This window comes from Pelophylax lessonae (assembly GCF_965119305.1).
Source record: "Pelophylax lessonae genome assembly, chromosome: 9".
NCBI lineage: Eukaryota > Metazoa > Chordata > Amphibia > Anura > Ranidae > Pelophylax > Pelophylax lessonae.
Genome location: NC_138776.1, coordinates 202218460 through 202237111, shown reverse-complemented (window position 1 = coordinate 202237111; position 18652 = coordinate 202218460). Strand labels below are relative to the sequence as shown.

The window sequence follows — 18652 nt, the reverse complement described above, 5'->3', positions numbered from 1 at the left end:
GCCCAGTTGGTTTCCTTCCTTTGGTAAGGTTCCTTTTTTTCTGATGTGGGTACTGCGTTGCCTTAGGCGCGGCTGCGTTTTTTTCCCACCCCTCAGGTCTACACTGCTTTGGGACGTCCCCAATAGTGACGAATATGAAGAGGCGGCGACTGTCGGAGGACGTAAGAGAAAACTGAATTTTTGTAAAATCTTACCTGTAAAATTCCTTTCTCTGAGTCCTCCGACAGTCGCCGCCCCCGCCCCTCTTTTGGGGTTTGTTTATGTACTCTACTGCTATGCTACTGAAACTGAGGTAGGAATGCAGGAAGCAGGATGGTATTGACTGAGGGGACCACCCCCTAGGGGGGGGGATATGCTAAGAGCTTTGATATTAACATATTCTGTTGCCTAGCTACTCCTACGGAGCAAAGGTCAATAACCCCAATAGTGACGAATATGAAGAGGCGGCGACTGTCGGAGGACTCAGAGAAAGGAATTTTACAGGTAAGATTTTACAAAAATTCAGTTTTTCATTTTCTGCTATATAACATTCTCCCCCCCCCCCCCCCCCCCCCCAAAAATGTAAAAATCAATTTTTTTCATCATTTTAGGCCAATTTGTATTCTGTTACATATTTTTGGTAAAAAAAATCCCAATAAGTGCATTTTGATTAGTTTGCGCAAAAGTTATCGAGTCTACAAACTAGGGGAAAGATTTATGTCATTCTTTTTTTTTTTACTAGTAATGGCGGCGATTTTTAGCGGGACTGCCACGTTGCGGCGGACAGATCGGACCCCTAACTGACATTTTTGACACTTTTGGGGGGACCAGTGACATTACTACAGTAATCGGTGCTAAAAATATGCACTGTTACTGTACTAATGACACTAGCAGGGAAGGGGCTAACCCAGGGGCGATCAAAGGGTTAAGTGTGAGCCTAGGTGAGTGTTTTCTAACTGTATGGGGGAGGGACTTGTGAAATGAACTCAGAGACCTGTGATCCTATATAGGAGGATCACAGGCGCTCTGTGATCATTTCAGAGAGAAGAACGGTCTGCTTTGTTTACAACAGCTGACCAGTGTTCTCTCTCAGCGGGGAGCGATCGCGGGTGCACAGCAGCAATCGCAGCCGCCGGCCTCGTGGATTGGCATCCCTGCTGCGTAGTGGGGGCCGATGCAAGGAGGCGGGGACACGCGCTCTTCCCCCAGGAGTTCTCCCACAAACTGCTGTACAGGTACGGCGATTCGCGCAGCTGAGCCTGCCTGCCGCAGTATATATGCGGCGGGCGGTCGGCAGGTGGTTAAGCAAGCTGTGGGCAGGGAAAACCTAAATCCTAATGAAAGTGTAATTTAAACAAGCTGCATGACCCAGAACCCTAGGCACTTTTTAGGGGCATTTATTGGGTTTTAGGGCTTCAAAATGGTGTCTTTTGATTCCATATATATATCTACATTACGGTCACCTTGGCATAGCAGAGTCAATTTACCCTAAACTACATTACGGTCACCTTGGCATGGAGGAGTTTGGTCACCCTGGCATAGTAGAGTCAGTTCACTCTAAACTACATTACGGTCACCCTGAGTTCGGTCACCCTGGTATGGCAGCAGGCTAAGTCAGCTAAACTTCATTACGGTCACCTTGGTATGGCAGGCTAAGTCAGCTAAACTTCATTAGGGTCACCTTGGTATGGCAGGGTCTGGTCACTACGGTCACCCTAACACTTTTACTGTCCGTACAGAAACGAAATTATTAAATCTAACTATAATGTTATACAGAACACTAACTACACTGCATATCCCTTTCCTCACACTAAAAGAATAGCAGGAGTAACACTAATGCTTGCACTCTATTCCACAGCCCCTGTATTACTGTGCTAGAGATTTGGCGGGGCTAGGTTATATACTGGGGGGCGTATTCACTAATGATTGGCCTCTGGACCCCCTAGTCACTCCAATCAGCTTTTCCTAATGTTTCTGGGCCAATCACAGGCTTTTTAAGCCCATTTCCTGACCCAGGCATTTTGGGCCATTCTGGTCGCCGAATTCCGAACTTTTCCGGCAAAAAGTTTGAAATTCGGCCGAATTTCGAACAGCCAATGTTCGGGTCGAACTGATGGTCGACTCAAACCCTTCGATCATCCCTACTGGCAACAGTGGACCATACCTGCACAAAGTGTGTGGGCACCACCACTTGTAGTCTCTACCAGGGGAGCATGTGACACTGATATTGCAGTATACAGGGATGTTATCACCCTATAACAGGTCCAAATAAGCGCCTTCATGGCAGGATCAATGGGAGTTATGTTAATGAAAGTTGCAGAATAAAATAAATGAAAACAAAATAAAAGCAATTTTTAAAACTACTGGAACGTGAAGGCTCTGAGGAAGAGGCTAAGCCTCGAAACGCGTAAGCCTTTCCAGCTTCAGGGGTTTGGCCTTTGATCTTGATGCGGATGACAACGTATCTATTTGATGTGCTTTTACCAAGAACTCGTTTGTGAGTATTTTTATACCTTTTATTTGAACAAATCTTTGTAGAGGATAATGCACTAGGCCAGTGCGCCCTTGTGTTTGTTTTTCATTTTTAAAGCTTTGGTATTGTAAGAGGGCCACTTTGAGAGAAATAGGACACATTTTTAGGATTTATATGAATTTTGTGTCTTAGTACTTAGTGTTTTAATGAGAGTGCCCTTCCTTACTTAACTATTTATATGGCTGGATACCTGTCACAGGGTTCTTGCAAGCGTCACTCATCTCCATGTGCCTCTAGAGAGAGGAGGCGCCGCGTCATCACTCACAGCGTAATACAGCGGTCCGCACTGCAGGCGACTGCTGTCATCTGTAATCCCGCAAGGGTGACCGAAAGCGTGTATTGTCTTCATGCATGTAAGTGCAATTTTACTCTTCAATAAATGGTATCTATGATAATGCACTATTGGTGGTCCCTCTTCTTTCCCCATTTTTATTGAGGACAAGAGCAGCGATTACCCATCAGGGATCCATCCATTGTCACATTCTAGTAAGGAGAGGAGTGTTCGTTTGATTACAGCCCTACGCATATTTAAATCTGGTAAGAGGCTTACCTCCTCCCACCTCACCCGGGAGGCATTAGTGGATATCCCTTTTGCTTGCTTTTGGTGTGTGTTCTCTGGAGTGGATCTTCTCATTTACATGACCTTATTATTCATCTTTCTGGTAAGAAGCTATGCTGGTGGTGGGATACTGAACACTATTCACTTGGCTTCCTCATCTTAACTCAGCGGTCTCATCACGGACATTGTCAATTGGATTTCATTTTGTATATTATTTGGGACTGTTTCTCTCACGATTTCATTTGTGTTGTCACCCAAATTTTTTGATATTCACTGGTGAATTCACGGCAATATTTGTGTATCAATGTTATTTGTACCAGCAGTTTTTTATTTTATTCACTGTTATGTATGACCCTTAAGCACATTTGGTCGGTTTTATTCCAGACCCTTCTTTCATGTTTGATATCATTCATGTGATTTCATTTGAACTTTTACACAATTTGATTGATTAGCGCACCTAAACTAACAGATCTGTCTCTCCTGAGAAGCAGAACAGAGCCACAAATGTGTTTTCCTAGCACCTACCTAGGAAGGTGCTACATCATTATAACACTTAATTATTCTTTGTTTTTTAACAGCACATCATTGCGGGATCTTTCACAATAGCGGCATCTAAGAACTCCAGTGGTGGCAAGGTGACTTACTGACCTCTGAGAATAGCAGAAAATATTCCATTATAACAAATATATATATATATAATGGTCAGGGGAGTGAACCTGGTTATCACTATCAAGAAGCTTAAAAAAGGCCTTCATTTGAGGGTGGTTTATCAATACGTATGCTTCCAATATCTGACGCGGTTTGACCCGCACCTCAATGGGGCAGCCCCTTCATGGCGACTTTGTGGGCACATTTATTGGCCAGTCATCTTGGTCGGGGGCCACAGGCCCCGCTGCCACATTTACAGTTAAGCGGCGGTGTCGGGGTTGGGCTGTCCCCACCTGGTCATGACCTTTTCATTAAAGCAACTTGGAGCTTTATTTTCTTCAGCATACTGGATAATAGTTTAACTGTGAAGCTGTTTGAATATTTGTGGTTCACGACAAATGTTACACCATTTTTTTTTTTTTTTCCTATGAATGTTCATTTTTTTTTTGTTTTATTTCTGGATGTAATTAATAAATAAATAAAGATTGAAAATAAAAAAGGCCTTCATTTTGCATGGCATTTTGTAGAAGCTACATTTATTTTTTACATCCCAGTGTGTAAAGGCTAATTAAACTCCTCTACCCCCTAGACATGACAAGCATTTTAAGCTTGCAATGGAAGGGGAGGGGCCGCTTACAGTTAATTTTATCTATAAAGCCGTCAAAGTCTATATCGCAATCCTGCCCCATACCAGCATGCTGTAGAGAAGGACCCTTGCTGTCTGTGTGAAAGCAGTGGACTTTCTGCAGAGGTCCCACACACTCCCTGCTGAGCCAGAGTTGGAGCTCTCCAATCCATAGGGAGAGCTCTAGTTAAGTAGGGGGTAAGCTAGACCTTTTCAGAGAGAGCACCGCTTCCACACAGAGAGCAAGGCTCCTTCTTCTTCCCAGCATGCTGGCAGAGGACCAGCCTTTCTACTCAGGCTGTGGCTGCTTTGTAAAGAAAACAAAGGGTAAGCCCTTCCACATCTTTTGTTTTAATGCACCTCAAACATATTTAGCTGGTTAAGGCCCCTTTCAGATGGAGCGGATCTGTCCAAGCGGAATCCACCTGCCCAGCGGGAGATCTCTCCACTGATCCCTTCTGAGCGGGCGGATGACAGGTCCATGTCCACTCCACTATGCAGAGTGTACACAGACACATGGGCTCTAAGAAAGGGAGCATGTCTCCCGAAACGTGTCAGCTTTCCAACTGCAGTGATCTCATTTCCCCAATGCTGGAGTTGTGACTGATATGCTTTTTATCTTCTCATGTTTATAGGTATGTTTTTGGCATTTCCAATAAATCTTTTATGGTGTTAAAGGTAATACACTAGGCGTTTGCGCCATCCTTTTTTTGTTTTTGGCGTAAACGGACAAAGCTCGCTCTCCTCTATGGGGCTGTCAGATGGAAATGGACTGCATGTCCATTTCCATCTGATTGTCATCCAATCCGCTGGACGGATGGCTAATGTATCGCCATATGTCTATTTTTAGGGAGCTTTATCGGATCAGATGCCTGGCGGGTGTCACCAGACACATGTCCACTGACATCCGCTGCCCAATAGAGAATAATGGGTGGTCTGATTGGGTCTGCCTGAAAAACTGACAGGCAGACTTGATGTTGTGAAAGGGGCCTTAACCACTTAAGCCCCGGAAGATTTTACCCCCTTCCTGACCAGGGCCTATTTTGCGATTCGGCACTGCGTGACTTTAACGGACAATTGCGCGGTCGTACGACGCTGTACCGAAATGAAATTTACATCCTTTTTTTCCCCACAAACAGAGCTTTCTTTCTGTGGTTTTTGATCACCTGTGCGATTTTTTTTTTTTTTTTTTTTTGATCATGCGCTATAAACAAAAAAAGAGCGACAATTTTGCAAAAATAACAATATTTTTCACATTTTTTTATATGAAATTCCCCCCCCCCCCCCCAAAAAAATGTAAAAATCAAAAATTTTTAACATTTTTGGCCAATTTGTTTTCTGCTACATATGTTTGGTAAAAAAAAATTCGCAAAAAGCGTATTTTGATTGGTTTGCGCAAAAGTTATTGCGTTTACTAACTAAGGGAAAGATTTTTGTCTTTTTTTTTTTTTTTTTTTTTTGCACGACTGCGACATTGCGGCGGACAGATCAGACCCTTGACTGACATTTTTGACACTTTTGGGGGTACCCGTGACATTACTACAGTAATCAGTGCTATACATATGCACTGTTACTGTAAAAATGACACTGGCAGGGAAGGGGTTAACTTTATTGGAGAAGGGGGGGTTAAGTGTGTCCCTAGGGGCGTGATTCTAACTGTGATTGGATGTGGCTTTTCATGTAACAGCAGAGATCTACGGTCCTACATAGCAGGACTGTATGATCTCTGCTGTTACACAGGGGAGAATGACAGGCGGCTTTGTTTACATTAGCCACCTGCCTTTCTCCCGGTGTAACCGACGATCGCGAGTGACCGGCGGACATCGGGTCCGCCGCTCACACGCGCGGGGGGGTCCGTGAGCGAGCGGGAACGCGCCTCCGGCGGCGCACGCTTGCTCCCTAGAGCCTCACAGGCTAGTGACATACCCCTACGTCACTTTGCCTGTGAGGGGCTGAATGCCGACGTAAATAGTCGTTAGGCAGTCGGCAAGTGGTTAAACTGAATGTTCAGTTCTGGCTTTAACCCTTATACTTCTGCAGTCATAAAGATTATAAAAATTCAAACTCCGGGCTGTTATACTTTTGTGTGACGATGTACCCAAATAACATTGATGTGCTTTTTTTTCCCCCACAAATAGTTTTCTTTTGGTGGTATTTGATCACCTCTGTAATTTAAATTTTTTGCGCTATAAACAAAAAAAGAGCGACAATTCTGAAAAAAAAAAAAGAAGACTATATTTTTTACATTCTGCTATAAAACATTCCCAATACAAAAAAATGTAAAAATCCCCTTTTTCTTTTATCATTTTATGCCAATATGTCATCTGCTTCATATTTTTGGTAAAAAAAAAAAAAAATCCCAATACGAGTATATTGATTGGCTTGCACAAAAGTTATTGTGTCTACAAACCAGGGCAAAGATTTATGTCTTTTTTATTTTTATTTTTTTTGCTAGTAATGGCTGCGTTCAGCGATTTGTAGCAGAACTGCGACATTGCGGCAGACAGATCGGACCCCTAACTGACATTTTTTACACTTTTGGGGGGACCTGTGACATTACTACAGTAATCAGTGCTAAAAATTTGTACTGTTACTGTACTAATGACACTGGCAGGGAAGGGGTTAACACCAGGGGCGATCAGAGGGTTAAATGTGTCCCTAGGGGGTGCTTTCTAACTGTGTGTGGGATGGGCTTGCTGAATAACCACAGAGACCTGTGTTCCTAAATAAGAGGAACACAGGATCCCTGTGTTCATTATTGACAGAACAGCGGTCTGCTGTGTTTACAACGGCAGACCGCCGCTCTGTTTCCATGGGAAACGATCGCGGGTGCCTAGTGGACATCGCAGCCACCGGACCCACTGCTTGGCTCCCTCTGTAGTCAACTGGCGTGTGCGCGCCCCCACTAGCGGTCCCGCAAAACGACGTACAGCTATGTCATTTCGCGGGACAGGGCCAACCTGCCGCAAGTGATTAAATAGCCTCTCCCATAATCGCCCTTAGCAGCTTGTGAGAGACTCAGGAGTCCAGTTATGGCTGAACACAGGACTACAAATCCCACAGCTGCGTTATCCTTTCACGCCCGCTACTGATGAACGTTGGTGTGTGCCACCTCCGGTGGATCACGCGGTAGCGGTTTTGAATAAGTCTACTGCAATTCCTGCTGAGGATACGCCGGTGTTTCGGGATGCCACTGACAGGAGGCTGGAGTCTCTTACCCGTCATACTTATTCGGTTACCGGTTCTATGCTCAAAGCTATTTTTGCTTCACTTATGGCAGCTCAGGCTGTCGCAAATTGGACGCAGGTGCTTAGACGCGTCCTGGTGGCTGACTCTGCCCCTCCAGAGACGTTAGCTATGGTGAATCAAATCCATCAGGGTGTCATGTATTTGTGTGATGCGGACTTGGATATAGTACCGTTGGCTGCACGTATGCACAGTGTGGCGGTGTTGTCACGCCGCCTGATTTGGCTGAAGTGTTGGTCTGTGGACCAGTCTTCGCGCAAGACCTTGGCTAATCTACCCTATAACGGATCTCGCCTTTTTGGCGATTCCTTGGATACACTGATTAAAGGGATCACGGGTGGTAAGAGCACGCTCTTGCCCCAATTCCACAAGGCTAAGGTGGCTCCTGGTAAGAAGACTGCTTCTTTTCGGCCCTCTCAGGGTTCCTTTCGTGCCTTTCGGTCGCACCATAAGGGCAAGCCGTTCAAAGGCCAAGGCTCCCAGAAGAAGCCGTGGACAGGTAAGCAGAAGTCCGGCCAGTCTGGATCCGCTGCCCACAACAGTGCGGCCTGAAGGGGCGCCCTCACCCGGTTCTGGGGTGGGGGGACGCTTGCTCGGTTTTCTTCAACCCTGGCTGGCCCATATTCGGGACAGGTGGGTTCAGGAAATCGTTCGATCTGGCTCCAAGATAGAGTTTCTCTCTCGGCTGGAGAGCAGATTTTTTCCCTCAAATCTTCAACTGTCTCCGGAGCGTTTGCGGGATCTGCACCTGGCGGTGCGGGACCTGCGGGCTCAGGGAGTAGTGGTTCCGGTGCCTCATCGGGACAGATTTCGGGGGTTCTATTCCAATCTGTTCACCGTGCCCAGGAAGGAGGGCAAGGTGCGTCCGATTCTGGACTTGAAGGCTCTGAACCGCTTTGTGCGGGTTCGCAAGTTCCGCATGGAATCCCTGCGGTCGGTGGTGGCTGCCCTGGTTCCGGGGGAATTCATGGCCTCCATCGACTTGAAGGATGCGTATCTTTACATCCCCATTTTCGAGGGTCACCAGAGGTACCTTCGATTCGCCATTGCGGAGGATCATTACCAATTTGTGGCGCTGTCTTTTGGGCTCGCTTCGGCTCCACGGGTGTTCACCAAGGTGCTTGCACCGGTTCTGGCTTTGTTGAGAGCCCAGGGCATCTCTGTCCTGGGGTATCTGGATGACATCCTGGTTCGGTCAGCGACCAACCAGGGTCTGGTGTCAGACCTGTCCGTCACAATGCAGACTCTGCAGGAGTTTGGTTGGACGATAAACTTTCCAAAATCGACGCTGTGCCCATCGGTTCGTCTTCCCTACCTGGGGATGATTCTGGACTCAGTCCAGGCGAGGGTCTTCCTGCCGGAAGACAAACTCAGGTCTCTTCAGGAAGAGGTCAGGTCCCTCAGGGACGTTCCATGCTCGTCCATCTGGACGTGCATGCGCTGTTTGGGATTGATGGTCTCAGCTTTCGAGGCGATTCCCTTCGCCCAGTTTCACACGCGGGGTCTCCAAGCGGAGATCCTGTCCAGGTGGGACGGCGACCGCAATCTCTGGAACTCCAGATTTCCTTGAGTCATCGCACCAGGAGGGATCTTCTGTGGTGGCTCCAGTCCCCGACGGTGTCGGGGGGCAAGTCTTTTCGTCCTCTATCATGGACAGTGGTCACCACGGATGCCAGCCTGTCGGGCTGGGGTGGTGTTCTGGGCATTCTGTCCGCCCAGGGAACTTGGTCGGTGGAGGAATCCTCTCTTCCGATCAACATTCTGGAACTACGAGCGATAAATCTCTGCCTTCGACGTTGGACGGACAGGCTGCAGGGCCGTCCGGTTCGGGTGCAGACGGACAATGCCACAGCGGTGGCCTACATCAACCACCAAGGGGGCACCAGGAGTGCCAGGGCGGCTCGGGAGGTGGCCGACATTCTGTCTTGGGCCGAGACACACGTCCCGGCGATAACGGCAGTTCACATTCCGGGGGTGGAGAACTGGCAGGCGGATTATCTGAGTCGCCAGACCCTGGACCAGGGGGAATGGTCACTTCACCTGGATGTCTTCCAGATGTTGTGTGCGAAGTGGGGTCTTCCAGATGTGGACCTGTTCGCGTCTCATCTGAACAACGAGGTGAAAAGGTTCGTGGCACGGACACGCGATCCTCGGGCAGACGCGTCAGACGCGTTGGTAGCTCCGTGGCATCAATACCGACTGCTGTACGCATTCCCACCGATTCAACTGCTGTCCAGGTTCCTTCGCAGGTTGAACTCGGAACCGCACACGGTGATTCTTGTGGCACCGGACTGGCCTCGCCGGTCCTGGTATGCAGACCTCGTGAATCTGGCGGTCGACGCCCCGTGGCGTCTGCCTCTTCGAGAAGATCTCCTGTCTCAAGGACCGATATTCCATCCTGCTTTACAGTGGCTGGCTTTGACGGCCTGGCTGTTGAAACCGAGGTCCTGAGGGATAGGGGTCTCTCCCCTGAGGTCATTCACACTTTGATCAACGCGAGGAAGTCTTCCTCAGGGAAGGTCTATTACCGTACTTGGAAGGCCTATTTTGCCTGGTGTGAGTCCAGGGGGCATTCCCCTCGCACGTACTCGGTGTCTAGGGTGTTGTCCTTCCTTCAAACGGGTGTTGACCAGCGTTTGGCGCTGGCTACGATCAAGGGTCAGGTGTCTGCTTTGGCCGTTCTTTTTCAACGTCCTGTGGCATCTAACTCCTTGGTTAGCACTTTTGTCCAAGGGGTGCGACGTCTGGTCCCTCCTAGGAGGGAACCCCTGCCTCCTTGGGACTTGAATCTTGTTCTGTCCGTGTTACAACATGCTCCCTTTGAACAGATCAGAAAGATCTCGTTGTCCAAGAAGGTTGCCTTTTTGGTGGCGATCACTTCGGCTCGCCGGGTGTCGGAGCTGGCAGCTTTGTCCTGCAGGTCTCCGTATCTGGTCGTTCACTTGGATAAGGTGGTCTTGCGACCTAACCCTTCTTTTCTTCCGAAGAGGATTTTGGATTTTCACCTCAATGAGGATATTGTCCTACCTTCGCTCTGCGCGAAGCCTAAGCATCCGAAGGAGGTGGATTTGCACTCCCTGGATGTTGTTCGGGCGATCAGGGTTTACCTGAAATCGACTAACTCTTTTCACAAGTCGGATTCCTTATTTGTCCTTCCAGAGGGTCCTCGGAAGGGCATGGCGGCGTCGGCTTCTACCATCGCCAAATGGATCAGACGGACCATTGAACAGGCATATGCTTTGAAGGGAAAAGTTCCTCCTATGCCTGTGAAGGCGCACTCTACCAGATCTCTGAGTACGTCTTGGGCCTGTCATCATCGGGCTTCTGTGACCCAGGTGTGTAAGGCGGCGACTTGGTCGTCCGTTCACACCTTCACGAAGTTCTACAAGGTGGATGTTCAGGCATCGGCTGATGCTTCCTTTGGCCGCAAGGTTCTTAGTGCGGCAGTTCCTTAGGGTCCCTTGTTTTGGGCCCTTGGCTGTTTGGGATATAATTTTATCCCTAGGTTATTTGTTTTTTCCTGGGCTGTTGCTCCTGTTGAGCACCTTTTTTCATGCTGCCCAGCTGGTTTCCTTCCCTTGGTAAGGTTCCTTTCTCTGATGTGGAGACGACGTTGCCTTAGGCGCGAAGGCGTTTCCCACCCCTCATGTTTGCACTGCTTTGGGACGTCCCCATTGTGACGAATATGAAGAGGCGGCGACTGTCGGAGGACGTAAGAGAAAACGGAATTTTTGTAAAATCTTACCTGTAAAATTCCTTTCTCTGAGTCCTCCGACAGTCGCCGCCCCCGCCCCTCTTTTGGGGTTTGGTTGTATACTCTACTGCTATTCCACTGAAACTGAGGTATGGATACAGGAAGTAGGAGGTTTTTGACTGAGGGGACCACCCCCTGGGGGTGGGATATGTTAAAAGCCTTAATATTGACATATTCTGTTGCCTAGCTACTCCTACGGAGCAAAGGTCATAACCCCATTGTGACGAATATGAAGAGGCGGCGACTGTCGGAGGACTCAGAGAAAGGAATTTTACAGGTAAGATTTTACAAAAATTCCGTTTTTTTTTTTGTGCCCGTCCGCTAATTCTGGATGACCTGAAAAGGGATTGGATAGTTAGGTTTTTTTTTTTTTTAAATCTCACCTTGTAATTGTAGATCGTAAATACTCACCTCAGGGTACTTCCTCCCTCGGAGCCGCGGCTCACCCCGTCACTTCCTGCCTCGCGATGATTCCTGGGAGCTGAACGTCATAGCTCCCAGGAATCAATGCGACGGCACCGGCCCCGCACGTCATTTCCGGGCGACGCCGCATTCCCCTGCTAAACAGCTTCTGGGCATGCCCAGAAGCTGTTTAGGAATGCAGCGCCGCATCGGAAGTGACGAGAGGGGTCGGTGCGGCACATTCTGGGAGAAGAAGACGCAGAAGAGGACCGCACCGGCTTCAGCTGCCTACAAGAGAGATGGAAACGCTGTGGAAGAAATTTTATAAGTAAGTATTTCTTCTAAAAGGTAAGTGCGAACCGGGACAGATCAGAGGCTAGCCATTGTAGAATGTGCTAGCCCTGACTGTCCCGGGAGTATGCTTATTGAAAAATGACATCTGTGCCCGGAACTCCTCTTTAATTTAGGTGAGTTCATTGGAGAAATAAGTCACATAGATAAATATTCAGATTTTTCCAAACCGCTTTTATTTGTATTATTGCTTGTAATTTACTTGCACATTAATATTGATTGTTTTTTCAAGTGTATATTGTAACTAACTTGGAATTTGCTTTGTTTTAGATAAGGATCGTGTTCTGTCAAATGGCACGGGCTCCATCACTGGAAAAGTCAGGAGACGGCGTACTGTCTACAGCCGATCCCATCTGGAATTGTTGCTTAAAACCTTTGAAACCAACCCCTATCCAGGCATCTCAGTGAGGGAGAAGCTGTCCCAACTCACAGGTGTACATGAATCCAGAATTCAGGTATGGAGCTCATATTTATATCATCTTTAGTGCAAGTTCAGGGTGACTTTCTGTTTATGATAGTTTGGCAATCAGAATGATTGTTACAATGACAATATTTGTAGCTACTTAAATGTGCTACACCTTCTGTAAATTCAGCCGATTGGATAAGTTATACCATTTAGACAAAGTTTCTCTAAAGGCCCAATAAACAGCTGTCTCTTCACAGATGTAGCTTGTTATCAACTTAAAGGAAACCTGTGCTAAGCCAAATATGGAAGTTTCCATTGCAGACTTTTCCGAAAAATGTCTTTTGGCTGACATGCTACTCCACTGGCTTCAATATGTTAAGTCATTTACCCAGAATAAGTTGGTAGTTAATGATTTCAGACTATACTCTTGCATCCTTGATCTAGGTCAGTGACAGAGTTTTCTGTGTCAGAGGCTAGCATTTTCAGATGAAGGGGAATAATGGCAACTTCAATATTTTTTACAGTACTAGTTTCTGTTATGTCCACAGTGCTGATGTTTACTGCTGGGTAAAATAAAGTCACCAGTGCTGGAAGACTCTTCCGTGGACAAAGGCACATGCCACCATCCAATGACTAGTGCTACAGTTCTGTCTCACTATTGTATTAACCAAGAATTAGGCTGTCATGAGAATAATGAGAATAAAAACATGGGCTAGTGCTGTTGCATTTCCCAGATCTGTGGTAGTGCACATGCTCCATTGATTAAATAGTAAGTTTGACGTTTTATGATGTATGACAACAATCCATTAATATTGGTCTTTTATAAGTAATATGAACTTAGTAAAGGCTTTGACATAGGATTTATTTATTTATTCCCCTTACTTTTTGTCCCAGAGGCAAGAAAGGATGAGGTCATTCTACCTTCCAAAGCTATCCTATTGGAAAAACTGCCTCTTTACTTCTGCAAACTTTTAGATTTCCCCCTCACTTCCTGTGCTGGTGAAAATGGTAACCATTTAGTCTTTCCAACAGTGACTCATCCAGCAGTAAAAATTTGAGAGATGTTCCAACCTTCCTCCACTTAATCCAAAACTAAAAAAAAAAAAGTTGTGTTCTTTCATTTTAAAGTAGAAGTCCACTCTAACACTAAAATCCCTCCATCTACAGACATCCACGATCCAACACTAACCTATCTAACCCTGTAAAAAGTTTCTTTTTAAGCCGATCCAACTCGATCCCACGCTGAGCTGTCAGTAGTAGATTCGCTGTTGAGGCGGGTGCAGAGGACACATCCAACAAAGGAAGCCCCATAGTAAGTCTATGGGTGACGTCACTCCTCGTTCATTTTACAGCCGTTATTAGCCATGTCCTCTGCAGAGCTTCTGCCTAAGATTGAATCAGATTGGCTTAAAATAAAGTATGTATACTGAATTCTTCTTTAGAGGGCTAGATAGGTCTATGTTAGATCGTGGATGTCTAAAGATGCAGGGATTTTAGTTTTAGGGTGGACTTATCCTTTAACCACTTGCCCACCGCTCACATTGAGCGTACTGCGGCAAAGTGGCACGATCCGTCCAGCGACGTAGACCTACGTCGCTGGACTCCTCCCCCTGTAGGCGGCGCTCGCGCGCCGCCGGAGGCGCGCTCCCGCTGTTTTCATTCACAGCGGGAGTCGGGCCAGGGGAGGAGCAGCGGCGATCGCCGCTGCTCTGCCCCGATCGTCGGGAAATCGAGTGAGGAGATCCGCCCGCTTGTGTAAACAGAGCGGGCGGATCTCCTAAGTGACAGGGACTGACAGATCGGAGTGTTCAGCATAGCTGGACATCCGATCTGTCCCTGTCTCACAAAGTCACCTCCCCCCCCCCCACACGTCAGTAAGCACCAGGCATACATTAACCCCTCCCTCTCCAATAAAATTAACCCCTTCACTGCCAGTGTCATTTTTACAGTAACAGTGCATATATATAGCACTGATTGCTGCAGTAATGTCACTGGTACCCCCAAAAGTGTCAAAAATGTCAGTCAAGGGTCCGATCTGTCCACCGCAATGTCGCAGTCCCGCAAAAAAAATTGCAGATCACCACCATTACGCGTTAAAAAAAAAAAACACCAAAAATGACAGAAATCTTTCCCTTAGTTAGTAAACGCAATAACTTTTGCGAAGACCAATCAAAATACGCTTATTGCGATTTTTTTTTTTCCACCAAACATAGGTAGCAGAAAACAAATTGGCCAAAAATTTAAAAAAAATTTGATTTTTACATTTTTTTTGGGGGGGGGGGAATTTCATATAAAAAAAATGTTAAAAATGTTATTTTTTCAAAATAAACGCTATTTTTTTGTTTATAGCGCAAAAAGTAAAAATCACACAGGTGATCAAATACCACCAAAAGAAAGCTCTGTTTGTGGGAAAAAAAGGACGTAAATTTTGTTTGGGTACGGCGTTGCACGACCGTGCAATTGTCAGTTAAAATCGCACAGCGCCGAATCGCAAAAAGTGGCCTGGACGTAAGACAGCAAAATACTCCGGTGGTTAAGTATGGACTGTGGGCTTTCCCCTAATAGCTATTAGCAATTCTCTACACATTGAAAATGTGCCTCATCACTGCTGATGCATTCTATGTTGAAGGAAGAAATAGACCATTTCTTTTCATATTTGTAGGTCTGGTTCCAGAACCGAAGAGCCAGAAAGAATAAGGAAATTAGTCCGGAAGAAGAGGATCGGCTACATGATATTGAAAGACCACAGTTTACTTAGATCTCCCAAAAAGGCCAAGTAGCCCAGCCAGAAAGAAAACTGTATGGGGTGGAATATACTGAGAAATATGAAGATACCTACAAGACCTGTGCCCTTCCTCTGCAGACACGGATCCACTTGCATATGAACAGTTTGGCAGGTCCCCAACCTTTCAGTTATATGTGGCCAAATTATTGTGAGGCAACAGGTGTTTTAGCACCATCCTGTTTTCGGAACTCCTGTGACATCATCCAGACACAGTTCCAGCCATATATGAAACCACAACAGTTTCCCAGCAGTAACCTGCCCGTGTCGAAAGCCCCCTGGAGACACAAAGTCCAGAGCACACATCCGCTTGTGCCTCAGCCTCTGAGCCTGGTACAAGTGCATATCAGGAATTCTCATTGCAAAACTTCCTAGATGAGTTTCAGCCATGCTGGACAGAAGCTTGTGTTAGTGATGACCTGCTTTTTTGATTTATCTCAGTACTGGACATTACATTTTAGCAATATATTGAGCAAGCAAATTGTTTAACCTACCTAAGGATCAGTTTGATGTGTTGCATATGATAGTTTCCTATGATTATAACATCATAGGTAAACTAGTTCTCAGTTTTAGTAATATATACCTTTTTTATTTGGATTTTTTTTTTAGTTTTTTTTTTATTACTTAACTATTTCATATGTTACTAGCGCATTGACAATAAAAGCTTGTACATGAAACCTTCCATTCTACAAAATCGTTACAATCTGAAGCACTTAGATAATTTGATAATACAGTCATTAGACATATTAAATGGCAATTAAATTGCTAATTATTGACAAACAGTACACTTTACTACAAACCCTGCTTGTTAAAATAACTACTGCTGTGATATGTGTGCATTTCTGTATCCACTGTATATTGGATAAATAAATGTTATTTAATGATATATTATTCTGACTTTTGAGTATGATATTCACCATCAATTAGATTACATACAAACATATGATTAAGAGGTATCAAAGCGGAAAACATATGTTAATTAGCTCTAATGACTGGCAATCAATTAACTAAGTAGCTAGTAATGGGTGTCTCCAGACAACAACATTGCTGCTGCGTGCCATCTAGACAGTGTGAATAAACACTTCATGAAATTTGGCATTGTCCTTGCTTCTAGAGGTGTGAAAATGGCTGGGCCAAGTTAATGCAAACACAGGAGTGGCTACAGTGCCTAGACTTAAGGCTTGTAGCCTGGACAGTGTAATAATGGGTAATAAAAAGGTATTTCAATTCACATTACTTTGTGTATAGACTATTTTCTATAATGTTTAATAAAATATAGTATTTTCTCCTAAACACTCATAATAGTGCCCATGAACTGATTATTTTCAGAGAAAGAAAAAAAAAAACACTTCTTGTGTTTATCACTATCCAGTTCTGGGTAATAAATGGCAGGTGTGTTGATGGCCTTTGCAAGGTTTTTCCTCATAAAATATCTTTCCTTGAGTGTATGCACATTTATTTTGGTCGAGCATCCATGTTTTTCCAGTTCGGGTCCAGAACAATATTTTTTAATTGTTTGCATATATGTAAAAATCCTAATTTTTGGCAATAAAATTACTTCTTAAACCCCCAGAACATTATATATTTTCTGATAGCAGAGGACATGTAGAATAAAAAGGTGATGGTTGCAATTTTAGTGCAAAACCACACTATATAATACCCATTTTTAGGTAAAATAAAATAGATGAGGTTGCATCAAGTAAATAGATACCAAATATTCCATGTCCTAATATTGCGTGCACCTGCGATATTGCCAAAAACAATGGTGTCCAAAAATCCCCATAGATGACAATTTAACCACTTTCCGACCGGCCGTTGTAAAAATACGGCCGCAAAGTGGTTGTATAGTTCTGAGACGCCGTTCCTGAACCTGAATCCATGCCACATCCGTGCTCATCCATGCTCATCCATCCCACATCTGTGCCACATCAGTGCCACATCAAAGCTACCTCAGTGCTCATCCGTGCCACATCAATGCCACGTCAGTGCTCATCCATGCCATGTCAGTGCTCATCCATGCCACATCAGTGCACATCCGTGCCACATCAAAGCTGCGTCAGTGCTCATCTGTGCCACATCCATGCCACATCAGTGCTCATCCGTGCCACATCCATGCCATTTCAGTGCTCATCCGTGTCACGTCAGTGCTCATCCATGCCACATCAGTGCTCATCCGTGCCACATCCATGCCACGTCAGTGCTCACCCGTGCCACATCCATGCCACGTCAGTGCCACATCCGTGCCACGTCAGTGCTCATCCGTGCCACACCCATGCCACTTCAGTGCTCATCCGTGCCACATCAATGCCACATCAGTGCTCATCCGTGCCACATCAAAGCTACGTCAGTGCTCACCTGTGCCACATCCATGCCACGTCAGTGCTCATCCGTGCCACATCCATGCCACGTCAGTGCTCATCCGCTCCACATCCATGCCACGTCAGTGCTCATCCGTGCCACATCCATGCCATGTCAGGGTGCTCATCTGTGCCTCATCCACGCCACGTATTCCCGGGCACCGGTAAATGCAGGAGAGGAAGGGGGCCGCCAGCGGGTTAGGTTTATTCAGAATATGCTGGCAATTTTGGTAAATGAACTAAAACTGCACTTGTTTTGACAGTGAATGCCAGCGTACCTCCTACTCTGTGTGTTGGGATGTCATTCTAATTGAAACACATGATTTATTGCAACACCTAGGTGTGAAGTCCGATTTTTCACGGACGTACTGCATAAACATTAAACAAAAATTGGTTGTCTGGGGACGGACGATAAAAATTTTGGCGTTTGTCCCTCCGTTTTTTTTTTTCGTTGAAAATGTCGGCATCGGCTGCTGAAGGTTGTGTACACACTAGCCGAAAATCTGACGATTTCACCTCGGGCGGAAATTTTCGGCAGATTTTCTACTAGTGTGTACCCCACTTTAGGGGCCAAGCCCAACCCCTGAAAAACAACCTCACACCATAATCCTCCCTCCACCAAATGATTTGGACCACTGCACAAAGCACAAATGCGCTTCTGGAAGAATGGTTAAACATTCCCATAGATGCACTCCTAAACCTTGTGGACAGCCTTTCCAGAGGAGTTGAACCTGTTATAGATGCAAAGCTAACTCAATATTGAACCCTGCGGACTAAGGCCCCTTTCACACAGGCGCCTCCGTGCAACGGAGTCCACTTGCTCCGTAGGGGATCGCTCCTTTAAGCCCCTCTGAGCAGAGCAGATAGGGACACAGTCCTGCCCTCCTCTATGGGAAAATTGGATGGAAATGGATCGCCTGTCCGTTTTCATCTGATCCATTTCGCCAGATGGAAAATAGGACCACCATCTGTCTGGATTTTGCGAGCAGGATCTCTCATAGAGGAAATTG

General features: G+C 46.0%; 1 protein-coding gene across 1 annotated transcript in view; it reads left to right on the top strand.

The window, feature by feature from the left end:
• Nucleotides 1-15261, top strand: part of LOC309564306 (uncharacterized protein) — a gene marked incomplete at both ends in the record, with an annotated part of 53942 nt that extends 38681 nt beyond the window's left edge. The window contains 2 exons of the mRNA XM_082268932.1: nt 12368-12552; nt 15166-15261. Coding sequence (XP_082125058.1) covers nt 12368-12552; nt 15166-15261 — 281 coding nt within the window. The remainder of the gene's footprint in view (nt 1-12367; nt 12553-15165) is intronic.
• Between the last annotated feature and the right edge of the window lie 3391 nt (nt 15262-18652).